This window comes from Rhinatrema bivittatum, chromosome 13 (assembly GCF_901001135.1).
Source record: "Rhinatrema bivittatum chromosome 13, aRhiBiv1.1, whole genome shotgun sequence".
Taxonomy (NCBI): domain Eukaryota; kingdom Metazoa; phylum Chordata; class Amphibia; order Gymnophiona; family Rhinatrematidae; genus Rhinatrema; species Rhinatrema bivittatum.
Window position 1 is genome coordinate 68,823,793 of NC_042627.1, and position 19,328 is coordinate 68,843,120.

Below are 19,328 nucleotides of genomic sequence, written 5' to 3' on the forward strand. Positions count from 1 at the left end.
CCAACTGGCATCAAATAAAACAAAAAGGACAAGAAACAAGTTTAAATCTATAGAAATTACAAAACTAACAAACTGTCGGCGTATCACTGAAAAGGCCTCTTCAAAGAGATAAGATTTTAGCTACTTTTTAAAGGTCTTAAAATATACTTCGAGCCATAAAGCTTCTGGCAAACTATTCCAGGCAATGGCTTTGGCAACTGAGAACATGTTTTTCCCCTTGAATCTGCTAATCTCACCTGCCACACTGTGAAATTCTGGCTCTGGGGTTTTAAGGGCCACATTAGAAAACGTAAATATCAATAGGAAAGGCAGGTTTGCAGAGGATTGTATTGTTGATCCCTGAGATGCCCGTGCAGAAAGGACTGTGATATTATGTCTTCTTATTGCACATGTAGCAACCAGGGTCCAAGATAGATAAAATTATCCATCACTCCTGAAAGTAAGATGCGCTAAACCAATAACTTTTTAAACCACATTTTTCAAAGTTAAATAGTCAAAACTATAGTATAAATTGCAGCGGATTGCACTCCAAAGAAGTGCGAATGTAAGGGGCTAGTGCCGCCCCTTTGCGAGAACTACATTTGATAAAAGGTTAGTCATCTGTTTTATTTCAGTAAGATTTATTTAGCTTAATGTTGACTATGACTTGTTAGTTTTGACCTCGGAATTCTGTTCAATTGCATTTCCCTATGGCTTTGGTGAGTTTATGGATACCCTTTAGCTGTTTATTGTTAGGTATGTTTGAAACCTTTCTCATTCCTGTGATTACTTGGAATGGTCATTATGACAACTTTCATTATAAGGCTTTTCCCACTCAACATTTTGAGGTAGGACCATTATCTTTTCCTTAAGGCTTATTGCTCAGCCTTCTCAGTTTGGTTTACTTAATGTTAGGTCAATGAGTTCAAGTATGTTTGAATTAGGGACCTAATCTGTACATATGGAGGTCACCATTCAAAAGCCATTTAGTCGGATAACATGGGGCGTTCCGTGGGCAGCGGTAGGTGTTCCAGGAGGAGCATAGTTAGCCTGTTAACTCTGGTCGGGCCATAGAGATGTTCTAAAGTTAGACATAACCGGCTAACTTTTAAGATAGCTGGGTATGTTCATCCGGCTAACTAGCGAAGCTGCACAGTGGCTGAAAACGGACCCCATCATCTTCACGTTCATTTCTTGGCTTAAGGTTGAGACATTCAGGCCTCGCCCGCCCCGGGATATTCTTTTCATTATAAATGTAGAAGGAATTGGTCTGATAGGGAGTGCACAGTTATTTATTCCAAAGCCATCTATCTGAATGGATTGGAAATTCAGCCACTTAAGCAAATTGATTCTCTTTTGATTCAACCTACTTCTAATGGTAAATTATTTTAGTTTACAAGCCTCCAGATTCATCCAGAGTCCCTTTATTCGAAACAAGGAACTCATTGCTAATATTTCTGTTCATGACTTGGGTGATATCAGTGTTCACACCGCTAATCCTGTTAGAGCTGCTGCTTTTAACTTTCTAACATTGTCTTATCTTGGTTTGGTGCAATGGGTTAATTTACTCACTCAGAAGACAGAACATGCTCTTGATCTTATTTCTTTTTCTTCTGGTAACAATTGGGTACTTGCTGATTCAGTTAAATCATTTTCCTTCTCCTGGGCTGACTGATACTTTTTAATCTTATATTTCCTTATGAAACCCACCCAAGGTCAGTAATTAAACACAGGACTCTTAAGCAGATCGCTGTTGACGTTTTGGCCGCCGAACTTTCTGATTTCCTCGACAGTTTTGATATAATTTATTTATTTAAAGGCTTTTATATGCCGATAACCGTTTGCACATCGTGTCGGTTTACATGGAACAGGGTGATTAAATAATAATAGGGTAACATTTACATGGAACATTTGGTAACATAATAAAAATTAAGATATGGTACAAACTGTAAAAATTATTAATAAGTAAATGTGAATGATATCAGGGTTTCCAAATAGAAGGAAATAACAATTAACATGTGGAGAACTCAGAGAGGTTTACAGTAAAGAGGATTAAAGTTTGGGGGCGAGAGAAAGCAGGGAGGGGGAAAAACATCAATATATAATACCTTCCAACCTTCAGCTTGATTGCTGGAATAGTATTTTCAGCTCTGCTATGAATAAAATGGCTCCTTTAAAGCACCGTACAAAAAAACAGCATAACCATGGCTTGAGAGTTTTAAAGAGACAAGCATATCATTTTGAAAGGATTTGGCAGAAAACAGAAGTCCTTGGAAAATAGAAAGCTTATGTATCGCTGCTAAATATGCATTGTCAATCTGAACTGTTAATTGCCAAAAGGAAATATTTTTCCGAAAAGATTCAAGCCGCAGAGGATCGATCTAAGCAATTATTTAGATTAGTTTCCTTGCTTTCAAACAGACGTGCCCCGTTACCACCTGACAAGAACACGTGACAGCCAATCGTTTTGCACATTTCTTTGTGAATAAGATCACTTTTATTTGTGCTGATTTCTCTGCATTACTTGCTTGTGACTTTTCTTTATCTCAAATTTCAACTGTTCCTGGAATTTCTCATTTACTTTCTTCTGCTGATTTCGGTTCTTGCAATGTTTCTGTGGGTAGTAAATTGGACTCTTTTAATTTGACTTCTACTGATTTTGTTAAAATCTATTCATTTTACTGCATCCCGGTTAGATTCTGTTCCTCCTTTTCTTCTTAAAAATTCTAATTTAGGACTTACTGGGCCTCTTTCGACTATAATTAATTTTTCTCTTACTTTTGGCCTTTTTCCAGATCAATTAAAAGCAGCTAGAGTTCACCCCCTTCTGAAGGATTCACTCGATCCAGCAATTCTCTCCAACTGCAGACCTATTTCCAACCTTTCTTTTCTGTCTAACGCTTTGGGAAAAGTTGTTGCTGGACAATTGACTGATTATGTTGCTAAAACCAACATTCTTGAGAATAGGCAGTGAGAAGGATGAACTTGTCTTTTTAGACATGAGTGCAGCCTTTGATATTAACAATCATGGTCTGCTCTTCAAGTCCAGCTAAGTGATCTAGCACTTAATTGGTTTAGATCTTATTTAATATTCCCAACAAAAAGAACAGTAAAAAAACAATTTATTTTCTCTTATTCCTAAAAGTGTAATAGCAAATGAACATCGCCAAAAATCTAAAAAAAAGAACATTGAAGTGAAAATACCCATTTGCATAGAAATATAGACATGACGGCAGAAGAAGACCAAATGGCCCATCCAGTCTGCCCAGCAAGCTTTCGTACTTATTTTTCTCATACTTATCTGTTACTCTGACCGCTGAGGTCAGGGCCCTTATTGGTAACATTTTTGTTCTAATTTCCTTCCAACCCCCCGCCATTGATGCAGAGAGCAGTGCTGGAGCTGTACAATATCCCGAAAAAAAAGTGGTTGAAAATGACCAACTAATATTTATATGTTGAATCGCAAATAGATGAATGAATCTTAGTTATTCAACGTGAGTGTTCAACAACACAAATACAATATTTACAAAGACAATGTTACACTATTTACGGTATTTGTCAACAGTTCCTGCCTAAGGTGGTTAAGATCCATTTTAACTAGTCAAATGTCCTTTTAACATTTTCTTCTCACCCTCGACTTTATACAGACTAATTGCCATCCACACAATGGATTGTGTAGTCTATGTACTAAAAATGGAGCACACATTTCATAGCATGCACATTAAAAATAGATTTACTATCAATTTCATAAAGTAATAATATGCATAGCACATCTATGGTATGAAAAAAATCTGTGGTAAGCACTATATACATGCACTATGCATAACACAGTTAATACATAGGCCCAGTCTCCTGTAATAATCATCCCAAAGGGAAGAGGACAGTTGACCTGAGGTATACTTCCTCCCCTCTATGCCAAGCCGGCTAGAGGAGTCTCACCTCCTATCATTTTGGCTTCCATTGACAATCTAGCGCGGCTTAGTTGGGCTGTATCTTTGAACTGATTCAGTCTCTAGCAGTTAAGTGAAGCCCTGGACAACAGCTAAATTTCACATTCTGAAATTGCATGGTAAATTTATCTCTTGGTACCAGGGCCTCAGACATTAACATGCTAATGACTAATCAGGTCATTAGCAATCTATTTAAATTTTTAACCTATGTGGGTAGGTTAAAATTTACAATGCCTGAATATGTGCCGTATCGTGCAAGTTTTACACTGCATTAGGAGCTTAGTACATAGCACGTTAATTAACAGAGTACTAATTTTAACACATTTTTAATACATAGACCCCTGTAAGCACTCCTGCCTTCTACCTGGATCATACTGTAGTCCATCTTACTTTTATTTCTTTTGATACAAATAAACCTAGTCTTTCTGTTGACATATGTGCAGTATATATAGCTCTCTTTTTGCCTTTGTAGACTTGAACTGGAATGGGAATGCTAGAGCTTATGTTAGAATGATAGCATCAGTTGCCAACCTCAGATTGGCAATTATTGATCAGATTTGCAAAGCTGAAATGTATAGTTAAGTCCACACGTTCACCCGATACCTTTGCAGAAACAAAGCCTATGAAGGGCTCTAAATTTAGCTTGGCAGTAGGACAGGAGTTCTTCTCAATCTAGTACTCAACTTCCAACTCCCAACAGCCATTCATTTTCCAGAGTTAGTTCAGTAACCCCTCTCCCCCCAAATCATAAAAGAACACATTATTTTGTTTCTAAACATGTTTCTATTTTGTGCCGGGCTCATGTAATTTATAGATAGTTAAAGACATTTATCAAACCATGTCATGTGTTAAAGCATATTATGTGGGACAGGGACAGTATTGAAATAAAATCTACAGTGGGAGCTAAGTATAAAAATCTTAGGATGTAATGGAAAATATTTTTTGTTTTGGGGTAAAAAATAAAAAAAATAATAAAAAATAAAGTTTTTAAGTGGATTAAATAAAATAGTGTGAGTAAACGTGAAATAACACCAAATGATTACAAATACAGTGCTTTACAAACTGCTGAAATTGCCTGCGGCCCATTGCGTGGCGAGAGACAGTGGATTAAATTATATTTGCACTAGTTCTGATGGTGTTTCTGAAAATTTAAAACAAAAATAGAGATAAAAAAGAAAATAAAATAAATAAGATATATCCTCTCTATTTTGATTAGTTTAATTATTCTGTGAGGATACAGAGCTTCTGTGTGGTGAAAGCATATTATGTACCATGGCTGCCATTCTTTGCAGTGGGGCCTATTTACTACTAATGTGTGTTAACCTGTTTCAAGGCAAAGGTTGTTCTAGAGCAAGTGCTCAGGATAGAAGGCTCCAAGGCAGTAGACTAAGGATAAACATCAGAAAATAGTTTTTTTATGGAAAGAGTGGAAACATGGAACGCTGTCCAGGAGTGAATGATGGTGGCTAACAGTAACTTTTAAAAGAGCATGGGATACGTACAGAGGCTCCTTAATTGATAGAAGTAGAGAGAATGCGAATCAAAGAGGTTGATATGAAAGGTTAGTAGTCCTAGTAATGCAGGCATCCATGTGGCCAGGTTGTTGGCTGGATCTGACTGTCAGGCTGCAAGTTCTGTAATTAAATAGAAATCCTAGCAGAAACGTAGGTGACTGCGTAGCCGGGTTTGTCTGGCAGGCTGCACGAGGGACCTGGGAGACTCCCTAGTTATTGGTAGCTATTTAGATCGTATTGGGATGTTAGAATCAAACTGGCAGCTGGATCTGTCTGACAGACTGCAAGTTGTGCAAATAACGAGAAGTTCTAGCGGAAACATAGGTGCTTACGTGGTCTGGTCCGTCTAGCAAGCAACTTGGGAGATGGCAGGCTGGCAAGATTATTACAGAGTCCTGTGTTTACCAATGGGAAATGGAGATCTTATATGCGCTTGTACCTAAGATGGTGGTGTTCAAAGAAGGAAGACAATAAATGTCCTGAATATTTATTAATTTATTTAATATGACGATATTCATTGGGGTATATCACATCGGTTTACATTATAACTCATGAATAATATGACTAAAATGTCTTATTATTGTAACATTATAACAGGGAGACGGAGTAACTTAGAGAACTTTAGACTGAGTGGAGAACATCCACTGTGGCGTCGTAACATCTTAGCAGTAACATGTATCCAGAAGCATCGAAAGCAAGTTGGGGCATGAGTCAGATGAAGGGAACCTATGTGGTGGGATAAAAACTAAGTTGACGTACTACAGGGTGATAGTGGAGCTTTGGAGGTGGTGTTTAAGTCGGGATGAGAGGTTAGTTCATGTAGATCTGAATAGGGACAATGGATGTTACGGGGCGGAGCTGATTGGAGCTTAGAAAGTGGTGATAGTGGTGATTTAACATACAAGTTGGTAGGCTTTTTGGAATAACCAAGTTTTCAGATACTTTTTGAATGACTGGGTAGAGGGATCCAGTCTGAGTTCAGCGGGAAGTTAGTTCCATAGGTAGGGGCCTGCTATTGATTTAGCGCGTTCTCTGGTTGTGGTGAGGTGGGCTAGTTTTGTGGAGGGGATAGATAACAGGCTGGTGTTCTTGGACCGAAGATTTCTTTGGGAGTCATGATGGAGGAGGGTGTCCTTTAGCCATTCGGTCTTTTCATTGTTGACGGTCTTGTGCAGAAGTGTTAGGGTTTTGTATTGTATTCTGTAGGTTTCGGGGAGCCAATGGAGGTCTTTCAGAATGGGTGTGATGTGTGAGGATCGATTGCTGTTTGCGAGAGATCTGGCTGCTGCATTTTGCAGGAGTTGGAGGGGTTTGAGGGAGAATGCTGGGAACCCTAGGAGGAGAAAGTTGCAGTAGTCCAGCTTGGAAAATAAGAGGGACTGGAGTACTGTCCGATAGTCATGATGGAAGAGGAGGGGTTTGAGCTTTTTGAGGACTTGTGTTTGAAATTGCCCTCTTTCGGGCCAATACAGTAAAATCGCGGGAGAGCGGGCGAGCGCTCGCTCTCCCGGCACGCGCACAGGACACTCTCCTGTGCGCGCGATTCAGTAAATAAATTTATTTAAATTAGGCCCGGCGGTAAAAAGAGGCGCTAGGGACATTAGCGCGTCCCTAGTGCCTCTTTTCGGACAGGAGCGGCGGCTGTCAGCGAGTTTGACAGCCGACGCACAATTTTGCCGGCGTCGGTTCTCGAGCCCGCTGACAGCCACAGGTTCGGAAACCGGACGCCAGCAAAATTGGGTGTCCGGTTTTCAAGCCATGGGCCTATTTCATTTTTTTTTTTTTTTACTTTTTTTTAACTTTCGAGGCCTCCGACTTAATATCGCCATAATATTAAGTCGGAGGGTGCACAGAAAAGCAGTTTTTACTGCTTTTCTGTGCACTTTCCCAGTGCCGGCAGAAATTGGCGCCTACCTTTGGGTAGGCGCTAATTTCTGAAAGCAAAATGTGCAGCTTGGCTGCACATTTCGCTTTCTGAATTGCGCAGGAATCCCTAATAGGGCCATCAACATGCATTTGCATGTTGCGGGTGCTATTAGGTTCGGGGGGGTTGGACGCACGTTTTGGACGCGCTAGCTTTACCCTTATTCAGTAAGGGGTAATAGCGAGCCCAAAACGCGTGTCCAATCGCGGGTTAACTGTGCGCTCCACTGGAGCGCACTGTACTGTATCGGCCTGTTTGATTGTAGCGTTAATGTGTTTTTTTAGGTTAAGTTCAGAGACCAGAGTGATGCCAAGGTCTTTTACTTTGGTTATGCATTGGCTGTTTGGTTGTGTGGATGGGAGGTCTTGGATTATCGTTGTGGGGGTTTGTTTGAAATGAATAGTATTTCTGTTTTTTTGTGGTTGAGTGTGAGCGATATCTGAGTGAGGAGGTTTTTTATTTGGGCTGAGAGGGGTTCCCATAGAGATAGGGTGTTTTGTATGTTTTCTTTGATGGGGAGTAGTATCTGGACGTCATCTGCATAGATGTAGTAGGAGAGGTCCAGGCTGGCGAGGAGTTTGCATAGGGGAATCCTATATATATTGAATAGGGTGGAGGAGAGTGGGGATCCTTGTGGTATGCCATGGGTGAGTGGGAATCGTTTTGATTCACTGTTATTTAGACGTACTTTGTAAGATCTGTTGGATAGGTAGGAGCCAAACCATTTTATGGTGTTGTTATCTAGCCCAATCTCCTTTAGCTGGGTTAGTAATATATCGTGGTTGGTATCGAAGGTGGTGGAGATGTCCAGTAGTATCAGAAGGTAGGAGTGACCGGCATCGATGCCTCTTAGGGCAGTATCTGTGAGGGATAGTAGGAGAGTCTCTGTGCTGAGACTTCCTAAATCTGTGTTGGGTGGGATATAGTAAATTATGGTTTTCCAGGTGTTCCGAGAGTTGGAGGTTTACATATTTTTCCAGGATCTTTGATATGAAGGACAGATTTGAGATGGGTCTGTAGTTGGCTGGGTCGGAGGGGTCCAGTTGCATTTTTTTGAGAATGGGTTTGATTATGGCACATTTCAGGGCTTCATTCAAGGGATGTATTTATTATGTCAGCAATAGGTTTGGCAATGATTTCGGGGATGAGTTTGAGGGTTTTGACTGGGATGGGGTCGAGAAGGTGGGTGGCTGGATTTATTTTTTGAATGATTTTCTTTACTTCGGTTTTTGCAATAATATTTTAATAAATATTATATAATAACATATAATATATAGTATATATATTATAATAATATAATATTATAATAATAAAGAATATTATAATAAAGAATAAAGAGAAATCTTGCAGGTGGTCACACTCTGTGGCTGGTAGCTGGGATATACCCTTAACAGTGGGGATAGAAGAACTGGGCAGACTGGATGGGCAAGGTCTTTTTCTGCCATCATTTACATTACTCTGTACTCCTTAGCTAGCTAACTCCATCAGTGTTGCTTGCTTGCTTTGGAGGAAGATTCGCTGCTTTCTGTACTTGGTTCTATGAAGACAATGCACCCACTACCTTCATTGTTGCAGTTTCTATTCTCCCTTCTCTTGGTATCAGAAAGCACCTGACGACCTAATGCTTCCTGCAGTTCTAGAGCATGGGAGACTCCTCAAACTTGGTACGTGGCAGGTCATGTGATCTCTCGGGATATTGTCCCGCGAGAAAACTATTGCAGTTAAGTAATTACCGTTTTTCAAAGAAGTCTACTAGACATTCAGTAAACTAAGAAGTTACATTTTCTAAAATGACGAGACTCCCATGCTAACTTTTTCTCAAATGTTGATTTTATTCTTTTAGTATTTGTTATGGTGCAGTGTAGTTTGTTTTCTGACATTTATTATACCAGCATCATCGAGATTCACCCTTATGTTGGATGTCTAGCTTGTGTCGTCAACATTTCTTCTACATTAAAGTAGCAGTGTCTTCTAGAGATATGTCCAAAATGTTGTGAGTATCCATGATTCCAGAAATTATTTTTTATTTGCATCTGAATGTTTTTAGGAGGAAGGGAATTCTCCAATTATTTTTCCTGCTTATTCTTTTTTCTCTGCTTCAGCCCAGTGTATCTGGTATTCTTAGAAATCGTGTACTTAACTATGCTTGGCCTTGTATTCCATAATCTAGAAGGAGAGGTGAGGCTAGGGATTGGAAACACTGGTTCTTGTATGTAAATTGCATCATCCAAAAATTAATTTTAGCAATTCTGAGCACCATGCAATGAAAATATTAGCGGTATTACTTTGCCAGAGGCCTAGAAGAACATCAGAGTTGAGCAAGTAGGAGGTTTTGTAACTTTATTGCTCTGTTTTACATTTTTGCCATTTTAGAGGGAAAAGAAGATTGAGAACTGATCAGGGGATGGGTGTGGAAGATCTAATGAATTTGAATTTAATGGGTTTGGAAAATGTTCTTTGAAGGGACAGTGACTGTACAGACGTAAAGTGGCTGGCTTCCAACACCAAAGCCTATGACACTGCTTTTAACTAAAAATGACAGAATTATCTACCAAAATATAAGTACAAAGTACAAAAAAATGACCTGACTGTCTGCTATAATCTTATGATGATGACTACTGGTCTGCTTTCTTGAATCAGGTATCCAGAGTGAAGCTTGAAATGCTGTTTCTTTTTTTTTTCTTGTAAGGTTCTCTATAGAAGTTATAAATGACAGGGATGCCCCTATTCAGAATTGCACTACATGCACATGAGACAGAGAGAGGCTTTCACAGGTGCTGACATTTCACAAAGAGATTTTTCACATGAGACAGAGAGAGGCTTTCTCTGAAGATTTTCTTTTTACATGAGGCAGATGCTGGCATTTCACAGACAGATTTTTTCATATGAGGTAGAGACAGGCTGGAAATTAAAAAGGTGAGAGAAACAAGGCTTTACATGGCTGCTGGCATTTCTGGTTTAACAGTACATTCAGGAGCAGAAAAAAAGGCAAAAGCTTGTGCTTACCAGCAAGTAACAGAAGGAAATCAGTGTTTTTAAATAGCCCAGAGTTGAAGGGCTGGCATGAGAACAGTACCTCCTGCAGGCAGGGTTTGAACGTGAGGACGCATGCCCTGCACTTCCTGCACGCTGAGTGGCAGAGGCCACCATTGGATGATGACATGGGCACCGAGCACCCTGCTTGGTGTCGTAAACCGAATCGCGCGTCGCAGGTCCAGAGTGGAGTGTTACATTTTCTGTGACCTAAGTCTGGATCGTCGCAAGGCAGACTATGTAAAGGTGGGGACTTGCTGCAGGGATGACTGTCGTATTATCTGCAACTTGACTTAAGAAGTAGCCTAATGGTTAGAGCAGTGGGCGGCGAACCAGGCAAATCCTGCTGCAGCTCCTCGTGACTTTGGGAAAGTCACTTTACCCGCCATTGCCTCAGGTACAAACTTAGGGCAGGATTCATCATTCCTCGCGGAATAATCCCGCAAAAAACGGGGCGGGGGGGCGGGCCTGCGAAAGGCCGCAGCCGTTCGCTTTCTGGCGGTGCGATTTCGCTAGCTGCGGTGGGGGCCAGCTGTAGCGTTTCGCAGCGAATAGCGACACCGTAAAAGGTGTAGCTATATGCCACGCTACTGATGGCGATAATGTTCCTCACATTATCGCCAGCAGCAGTGCCGCGGCCGACTCATCCTCCTCCCCTCCCTGACTCCTCCCCTCCCCCTAATTTGCATTATATCGCATGCAAAAAGGAGAATAAGAAGTATAAATGAACAAGCAAAAGAACATCTACACACAGCACAAAGTCACCTAGTAGAGCAATTGCATACTTTATTATTTTTCTCATAATTAAATACTAATATAAGAGATTTGCAGTATAAAGTACAATCCTTGTATGGTTATCCTATTAATCATATAAATGGAAAAGATCCAGATCACTTATCATATGCCTTATATTATTAAAACACGTAACCGAAAATCTATTGGCACTTTGTTAGATAAATCTTTATTTTTACGTGCCTCTCTGTGAACCGTTGTGATGGCGCTTTACTAAACAACGGCATAGAAAAGATTTTAAATAAATAGATGCAATATGGCCCTAACGCACGCGATAAAGCTTCAGTAAATAACCTCTTAAATTGTAAGCCCTCTGGGGACAGACTAAAACCTATAAGTGCCTGCATGAAATCTTTGAAGTACCTGGAAAGGCAGAGTAAAAATCAAATAAATAACCAGCATCTCAGACTTCCTTTATGCACCTCTGCTAGATTTGTCAACTGCATAACTATGTCGAGAAATGCAGTCGTATACTCACTGATCAGCTACCGCATTGACCGCTGTAATTCTCTGTTGCACAGCAATACACAACACAACCTCCAGCATTTACAGGGCTTAGCAGCTAGACGTTGGGAGGGGCCAGATCCACCAACCATGTTATGCCAATTTTGCGTTAACTACCTTGGCTCTTGGTAGAGGAAAGGATAAAATGTAAAAACCTTTTTGTCTTGAAATGCTGAATCGACTGGCCCCTGAGTATCTTTCTAAGCTTCTGTTTTCCTGCACCTCTCTACGAGGGGATTTTGATCCTCCCAACGGGCCCTGATGTTCTGCCCTCCGCTGGCTTCAGCTAGACTAATATGCACGAGACTTCGCACGTCCGGCTGCTGCCGCCCCTAAAATGTGGAACGAGTTGTCTCCAGTTCTGGGCCCGGAAACCTGTTACCGCATCTTCTAGAAAAAAGTGAAAGCTTGGCTGTTTAGCCAGGCCCTCCCCTAGACTGCACAGCAGAGATTCGTCCTGTCCACCGGAAGAGTCTCCTTGACTATGAATCCCCCAGTCTGCCCGCTTTCAGGCTACCTCTGTTCAACTGGTTCTTAATATCTTTCTCATTACAGGTGTTTAACTTACTTCTTAAGTTTATATATATATATATATATATATATATATATAGATATATATATATATGTGCAATTTATACTCAGTGCACCCATTTCCTTATAGCCTTCTTAATGTATCTCACTTCTTATCTGCTTATTTGCAATGTGCCTCATATCACTATATCAGATTTGTATGCGTCCATTATTTATATACGCAATGCCTTGTTACTTTAGCCAGGAGTCTACCTTTAGGAAAAGATGAAATATCCAAATGATTATAAATAAATGAATTAATAGTATTCGCCTCTGAAAGAAAACATTCTGAGCTTTATTCCGTATTTCCAGTGCAATAGCAGCGTAAAGACAGGACATGAGCTGGAAGTTACAGCAGCAGCACACAATAACGCAGTTAAAATATCTGGATTTTTTTGTTTTATTAAAGAAAGTACTAGAATTTACGGCAAGATTTTATCACATGCTACCGAGTTAAAAGACAGGAAACAGAGAGTAGGATTGAATGGGCAATTTTCTCAGTGGAAGGGAGTGGACAGTGGAGTGCCTCAGGGATCTGTATTGGGACCCTTACTGTTCAATATATTTATAAGTGATCTGGAAAGAAATACGACGAGTGAGATAATCAAATTTGCAGATGACACAAAATTGTTCAGAGTAGTTAAATCACAAGCAGATTGTGATAAATTGCAGGAAGACCTTGTGAGACTGGAAAATTGGGCATCCAAATGGCAGATGAAATTTAATGTGGATAAGTGCAAGGTGATGCATATAGGAAAAAATAACTCATGCTATAATTACACGATGTTGGGTTCCATATTAGGTGCTACAACCCAAGAAAGAGATCTAGGTGTCATAGTGGATAACACATTGAAATCGTCGGTGCAGTGTGCTGCGGCAGTCAAAAAAACAAACAGAATGTTGGGAATTATTAGAAAGGGAATGGTGAATAAAATGGAAGATGTCATAATGCCTCTGTATCGCTCCATGGTGAGACCGCACCTTGAATACTGTGTACAATTCTGGTCGCCGCATCTCAAAAAAGATATAATTGCGATGGAGAAGGTACAGAGAAGGGCTACCAAAATGATAAGGGGAATGGAACAACTCCCCTATGAGGAAAGACTAAAGAGGTTAGGACTTTTTAGCTTGGAGAAGAGACGACTGAGGGGGGATATGATAGAGGTGTTTAAAATCATGAGAGGTCTAGAACGGGTAGATGTGAATCGGTTATTTACTCTTTCGGATAGTAGAAAGACTAGGGGGCACTCCATGAAGTTAGCATGGGGCACATTTAAAACTAATCGGAGAAAGTTCTTTTTTACTCAACGCACAATTAAACTCTGGAATTTGTTGCCAGAGAATGTGGTTCGTGCAGTTAGTATAGCTGTGTTTAAAAAAGGATTGGATAAGTTCTTGGAGGAGAAGTCCATTACCTGCTATTAAGTTCACTTAGAGAGTAGCCACTGCCATTAGCAATGGTTACATGGAATAGGCTTAGTTTTTGGGTACTTGCCAGGTTCTTATGGCCTGGATTGGCCACTGTTGGAAACAGGATGCTGGGCTTGATGGACCCTTGGTCTGACCCAGTATGGCATTTTCTTATGTTCTTATGTTCTTAAATATTTTCAGATGTATTGATTGACTCTCTGGTTTGTTTCTCCCCAGATTTTATGCCCGAGATTCTGGCCTTCTGAAGTTTAAAATCCAAGCAGGACTATTGGGCCGCCCTATCAACCATGCCGTGCGGCGCTTAGTGGCGTTTACCTTCCACCCTTTCGAGCCCTTCGCCATATCGGTGCAGCGGACTAACGCCGAATATGTTGTCAATTTCCACATGAGACACTGCTGCACGTAGAGACAAAAGGGAGGCGGGTTTGCTGCCTTAAGAATGCACAGACATCAAACAAAAACTGAATAAAAACCCCGTTTTAGTGTGAGCCGCTCGCTAGAGGTGGGTTAAGAAGTTGCAGTTCAAAAGCTCGCCAGTGAGCTGGGTATGGAAAATCTGATTAGAAGGAACCCAAGAGCTTGGACTAGCCCCCCCTGGCCATAATCTTAAATACTTAACTGATGGGTGAGCCTTAACCAAAAGCAATTAAACCAGAGGAAAGCCATTCTACTGGAATCATGCAGCTTGCGTTTCACAAAGGTTTCTGCGCTTCACAGGAAGAGATCTTGTGACTTGAGAAAGAATCAAACTATGTATCATAAGACCAAATGAATGAACAATAGGTATGGAAGTCTGGCCTGGCCAATGTGATATGCGTGTGTGTGTGTGTGTGTGTGTGTGTGTGTGCGCATCTATGTATTTAGATACCATGCAATTATTAAATCTGAATGTGAAAGAAAGAACACACATTGTACAAGAATACTTTTCCTATATATTTGTATTCAGTTCCAAAAAGTACTACTACTACTACTTGGTGGTAGTACTTGCTTTAATCCAGAAAGCACAGTTTAAATGTTTTAGTCTGGTTTTTAAATAATTGCAATTAGTCTCCCACGGTAAAGTGAACTGCACCAATTGCTTCCACTTACATCCTGCTAATTAGGGTTGACAATCTAAATCCGCCTGTCCTAGCCCACAGACTAAGCTAAGAGGTAGTATGGTGTATGTAACATCAGCTATTACTATGGCAGTGGATTATACTGCAACAGGTGCTTGACTGGTTTCCTCTTTTTAATCAAAAAGAAATGGCCCAGTTAGATCTGGTTTCTTTTCTTTCATCTTATCAGCCTATAAACCTCCAGCTCGGTTGCAGATATGCAACTAATGGGGAGTAATTCTTAAGGAAATTAAGTCTTGGTTTCTCATGGACCTGCCAATGTTTCCCTTTAGTTGAACAGCGGACAAACCAGTGTCACTTAGTGCACTGCTGCTGCAGACGGTTGATATGGAGGGAGATTTTGAGGCAAAGCACCCTGGCAGTGTGTTTTTGTGTCTTATTCTTTTTGTACGCTCCGAGAATATAGTCTAAAGCATTGTACATTTTTCTCATTCACACAATCATTTTTATGCCAACATCCTACTGCACTATGACCACAATTGAAAATGCACTGTGACTGGACAAAATTGTCTGAGCTGATTTCTGATTAGAAAATTATTTTTAATAATGAGGAAAATATAGAGACCTGCATAAAAAGGGGTCCGTCCCCCCCAGAATTTCATATTGCGATGCCTCACTCAGAAGTTTTTAGGGGTTTGAAGAAATGTGGCTGAATGTAGCTGTCCTTCCTAGGCTCGCTTCTTAATGTAAACACATGCATGTCTAGCAGCCAGGGCTGCAGGCTAGCGGGTCTAGCAGATTTCATGATAATGCAATAAACCTAGGGCCCTGCTTAATTAAATACCATCCTGTCCTTCTTTATTACATTGTTAGTATTATTTTATTTGTAGGATTATAGTGGTAAATTTTAACAAAACAAGAGTGAATTGAGAAAGGAATGAAGATACTTATAATGGTATTCCTCAGCATAAAAAGAGAAACAGTAAAATTAAAAAAAAAATATATATATATAATGATGCACTCCACTTGAATATGAAAACCTTTTAGCCCACAATGAAAGGTGGAATCTCAGAGAAATTAGGAACATAAAAAATGAGTATTGAAACACGCAAGGAATTTCAAAAAGGCACAACAGGCTTCACTCCCTGCTGAGTGCACTTCCATCTCACAAATTTGTGTAAATATGACCAGCTACCCTCATTGATAAACCATCTAAGTCGTTTAGAGTCTGTAAATAGATACCTAATGCTATTGCATTTGATCAGGCGTTTGCGGGGATGACTTTGGAAATAATCAGTGCCAAGTGCCAAAAACGCTTTGGCGCATCATTATAGACTGTTTCTCCTGGTCTGAGCTGCTCAACAGAACTGGAAACACCAACATTTCTAAAACCCCCAAAAAGTCATTTTTATGATGAAAAAAACAATCTACAAGGTGGCCCATGGAAAAGTAGCCTGCCTCCAATGCACTGGTATTGGAGGCGGGCTGCGTTTCCTGTGTAAGAATCCAAATTGGATTCAGTTTTAGAAGAAAGGACGCCAGCAGTGTGGCTCTGGTGACCTTTCCCTTCCAGACTGCTCCAAATACCGGGTGAGGGTAAGACTATCCACGGTCAGTTCACCTTCTCTGGCTAATTCCCCTTGACCACGTTGCTGCTTCCCAGGTATAAAACACACTTTTGAAGTTGGTGGGGGTTGACTTGGCAGGCACCTTCAGGATTTCAAAAAAACATTTATTTTATTTTATTTTTTTTAAGGAAAATTTAGAGATCGCTACAGGATGTTGCAATCTTACAGCTCCCTCACAGTTTGAACTACAGCATGATAAAGGCGAGAGTACCATCTGCAGGCTAGATTAAGAGAAATGGGCTCCCTGGGGCCTAGCAAGGAATCACAGTGCACATAAAACCCCCTCTTTTGCCACGCCATGACCTTGCAGTTGGCACCGAAATAACCCATTTTGACACCAACAAACATACTTCAGCTGGCCAACATGAAATATCTCATTGAGAATGCCATTCTCGACAAGAGCATAATGAGAATGTGTCGATATGATGTCAGTGATATTTAACTTGATGTTACTAAGGATTTTTATATTTTATTAATGGAAATGTCCAGTCTTAAGATGATGGTTCTTGCTAGAACTGAAATATTGGCATTTTTAGCCATATAAAGATATTCATATCTTTGAATATGCTGAAGTACTGCTGCTTTTGTTTGATGATTTTTAATAAGTTGGAGGTTTTGGGTATCCACCCCCCTCTGGAGTCAGCCTGGCGTTTTCTTTTTCACGGTCATGGTTTGGATAAAACAGCTCGCTCTTAAGCATAGGATGGACAGATATACAGAAGGTCCTTTTAAAAGGCGGATATTTTTGCTCTAACACAATTCAGATTTATATCAGAACAGAAGCATCTTTTTGATTAATATATATAGTTTCCATTTTATGATTTAACTTATTATATTATACATCTTGATTTAATTTTTGGTTCGCTGCCTTTGCCATGACCATCGAGCAGGTCAGTTGGTAACTGATAATTAATTTTGATCCAGCAGTTTCCTCCTCCTTTGGGCTGGGATGTGGCGTCATTCGCAGTTATCTGGAAATGTTTCCCTTCATTTAAAACCCCCTCTCTGCTTATTTTAGTCCAGTTAGTGCAGCACCAGTTTTCAGCTGGAGGGCCCTGCTCCAGCTCTCCTTCTGGAACCTCTGCAGTCGTGAGTCCTTAAACCCAGCCACTAGGGGTCTCCACTGTGCAGTGACTACAACTCCCCTCCCCATGGGCTGTGAGCACTGCCTCTGCAGCATCCCCTGCCCTGGCAAACCTGGGGAACAAAAAACCTTAGCCAGGACTTGAACCCAGGTCACCAGGCTGACCTGTTTGATATTTCTTAAAATACTGAATAAGCTAGTTCAGAATTTCCTCTGCTAACTCCAGTGTATGATCTAATTAAAGTTGTTTCCATGCATACAATTCTTTTAAAATCTGCTTATATAATTGGAATAGACATCATTATGTGGTATCCAGGCATAGACACCCAATTACATTGTGCTTGTAATGGCCCTCCTTTATACAGAATGAGCTTATATTTTGGTAAAGCTGGAAGTGGAAGGAAAAATTGTACTTGAAAATCATGAACAAATTGGTTTATTATTGTGATTGGTGCAATGTTATTGCTGTCCTAGTTGTTTGTTTATCCAAGGTCTGAGGGGGTAATTTTTAAAAGAGTGGACAAGCATAAAACTAGTATATATTATAACAATTTTCAAAAGTCCATTTACATGCTTAGAAGTGAATTTTCAAAACATTATGCATGTAAAAATTAGCATATGCACATGCAAGTAGCCTCTAATATCTATTCTATATTTCAGAAAAGTCGAAAATACACAAGTTTTTTCATTTTTGCACACATTTACACACTTAAAAAAGGGGTGCTCCATGGGTGGTCTGGGATGGGGCCAATATGTATACACGTAAGCTGCTATTTTAAAACATGTAGATTTTCCAACTTACTCGTGTAATTTTGCACCTGCAAATTATCTGGCACAAGTGATATTAAACGTGTCTACAGTGTAGTGCGAACTGGGGGGAGTTCAGGCTGAAGAGCAGCAGGGTCTCCATGACCTGGAAAAGGACTGGGCAAACTGGTGGATTAATCGGTAAAACTGGTCATTTCCTTGATGCACCCATGTTTTAAAAAACACCGACTTGGGCACGTAAACCCCGATATTCACGAGTAAGTCCTGCTTCTGGGTTTATTGTACTCCCATAAAGGATGGATCAGAGGTGGTATAAGGACACAGAAGGAAATTTACATTTAAGACTAAATCTCAACCCCATGTTTATTTACCTATTTTATTCTGCATCTCTAATATTCTTCTATCTAAAAACTAATTAGCTATATCATTTTTTTCTTGTTTCTTCCAGGAGAGGGTCTAAAGTTCACATGCATATGTTTGAGGGAGAAGGGGTGATTCTGGAAAGGATTTATGCACTTAAAACTGGGTTTCATGCGCACAAGTGAGCTTCTGCTACAATAAATGCTATTGAATTGTCAATAGGTTGTAAGCGCACTTAACGAGAATATCTTTCAAACAAATGGTGTGTGATGGCATATACGTACAGATATGGCCATGAGCAGATCTACGCTAGTATTTTATAACCGCCATGTACGATCTACATGCGTTTTATTAAATGTGCATATCTCTACCCCACAACATATGTGCATATGTAAGCTTACATGCAAATACATGCAATGATTGTAAAGAGCAGATATCAGTGCACTGAATGTGCATACTTTTCTTATCTGTTTTAAAATATTCGCGTGTATATTTTATGCACAAAAATAAATAGGCTATTTCCCCTGATGCTTTTTTTTTTTTTGAGGACTAATTTTTTTTCCCTAAATTTCATAATGTTGTTCTCTTTATGGTCCAACCTGTCACATATTTCTCTTCCCAAAGAACCCGAGTGTATGACACGTGCCCCAAAGGATACAGATGGAAAACGGCTCTCTTTAAAGTTGTGTGAAGCATCCTCACAAATCAGCTCTGCGGTTCTCTAAAAATGTAG

At 40.1% G+C, this 19,328-nt stretch overlaps 1 protein-coding gene across 3 annotated transcripts in view; it reads left to right on the plus strand.

The window, feature by feature from the left end:
- Positions 1-19,123, plus strand: part of DET1 (DET1 partner of COP1 E3 ubiquitin ligase) — a 71,068-nt gene extending 51,945 nt beyond the window's left edge. For 2 of the 3 annotated variants that reach the window (XM_029574296.1, XM_029574295.1), the window contains exon 5: positions 13,914-14,103. In XM_029574296.1, coding sequence (XP_029430156.1) covers positions 13,914-14,103 — 190 coding nt within the window. Of the gene's footprint in view, positions 1-13,913 lie in introns of all 3 variants that reach the window. The other variant, XM_029574297.1, reaches the window with a different exon arrangement.
- The last annotated feature ends 205 nt before the right edge of the window (positions 19,124-19,328 follow it).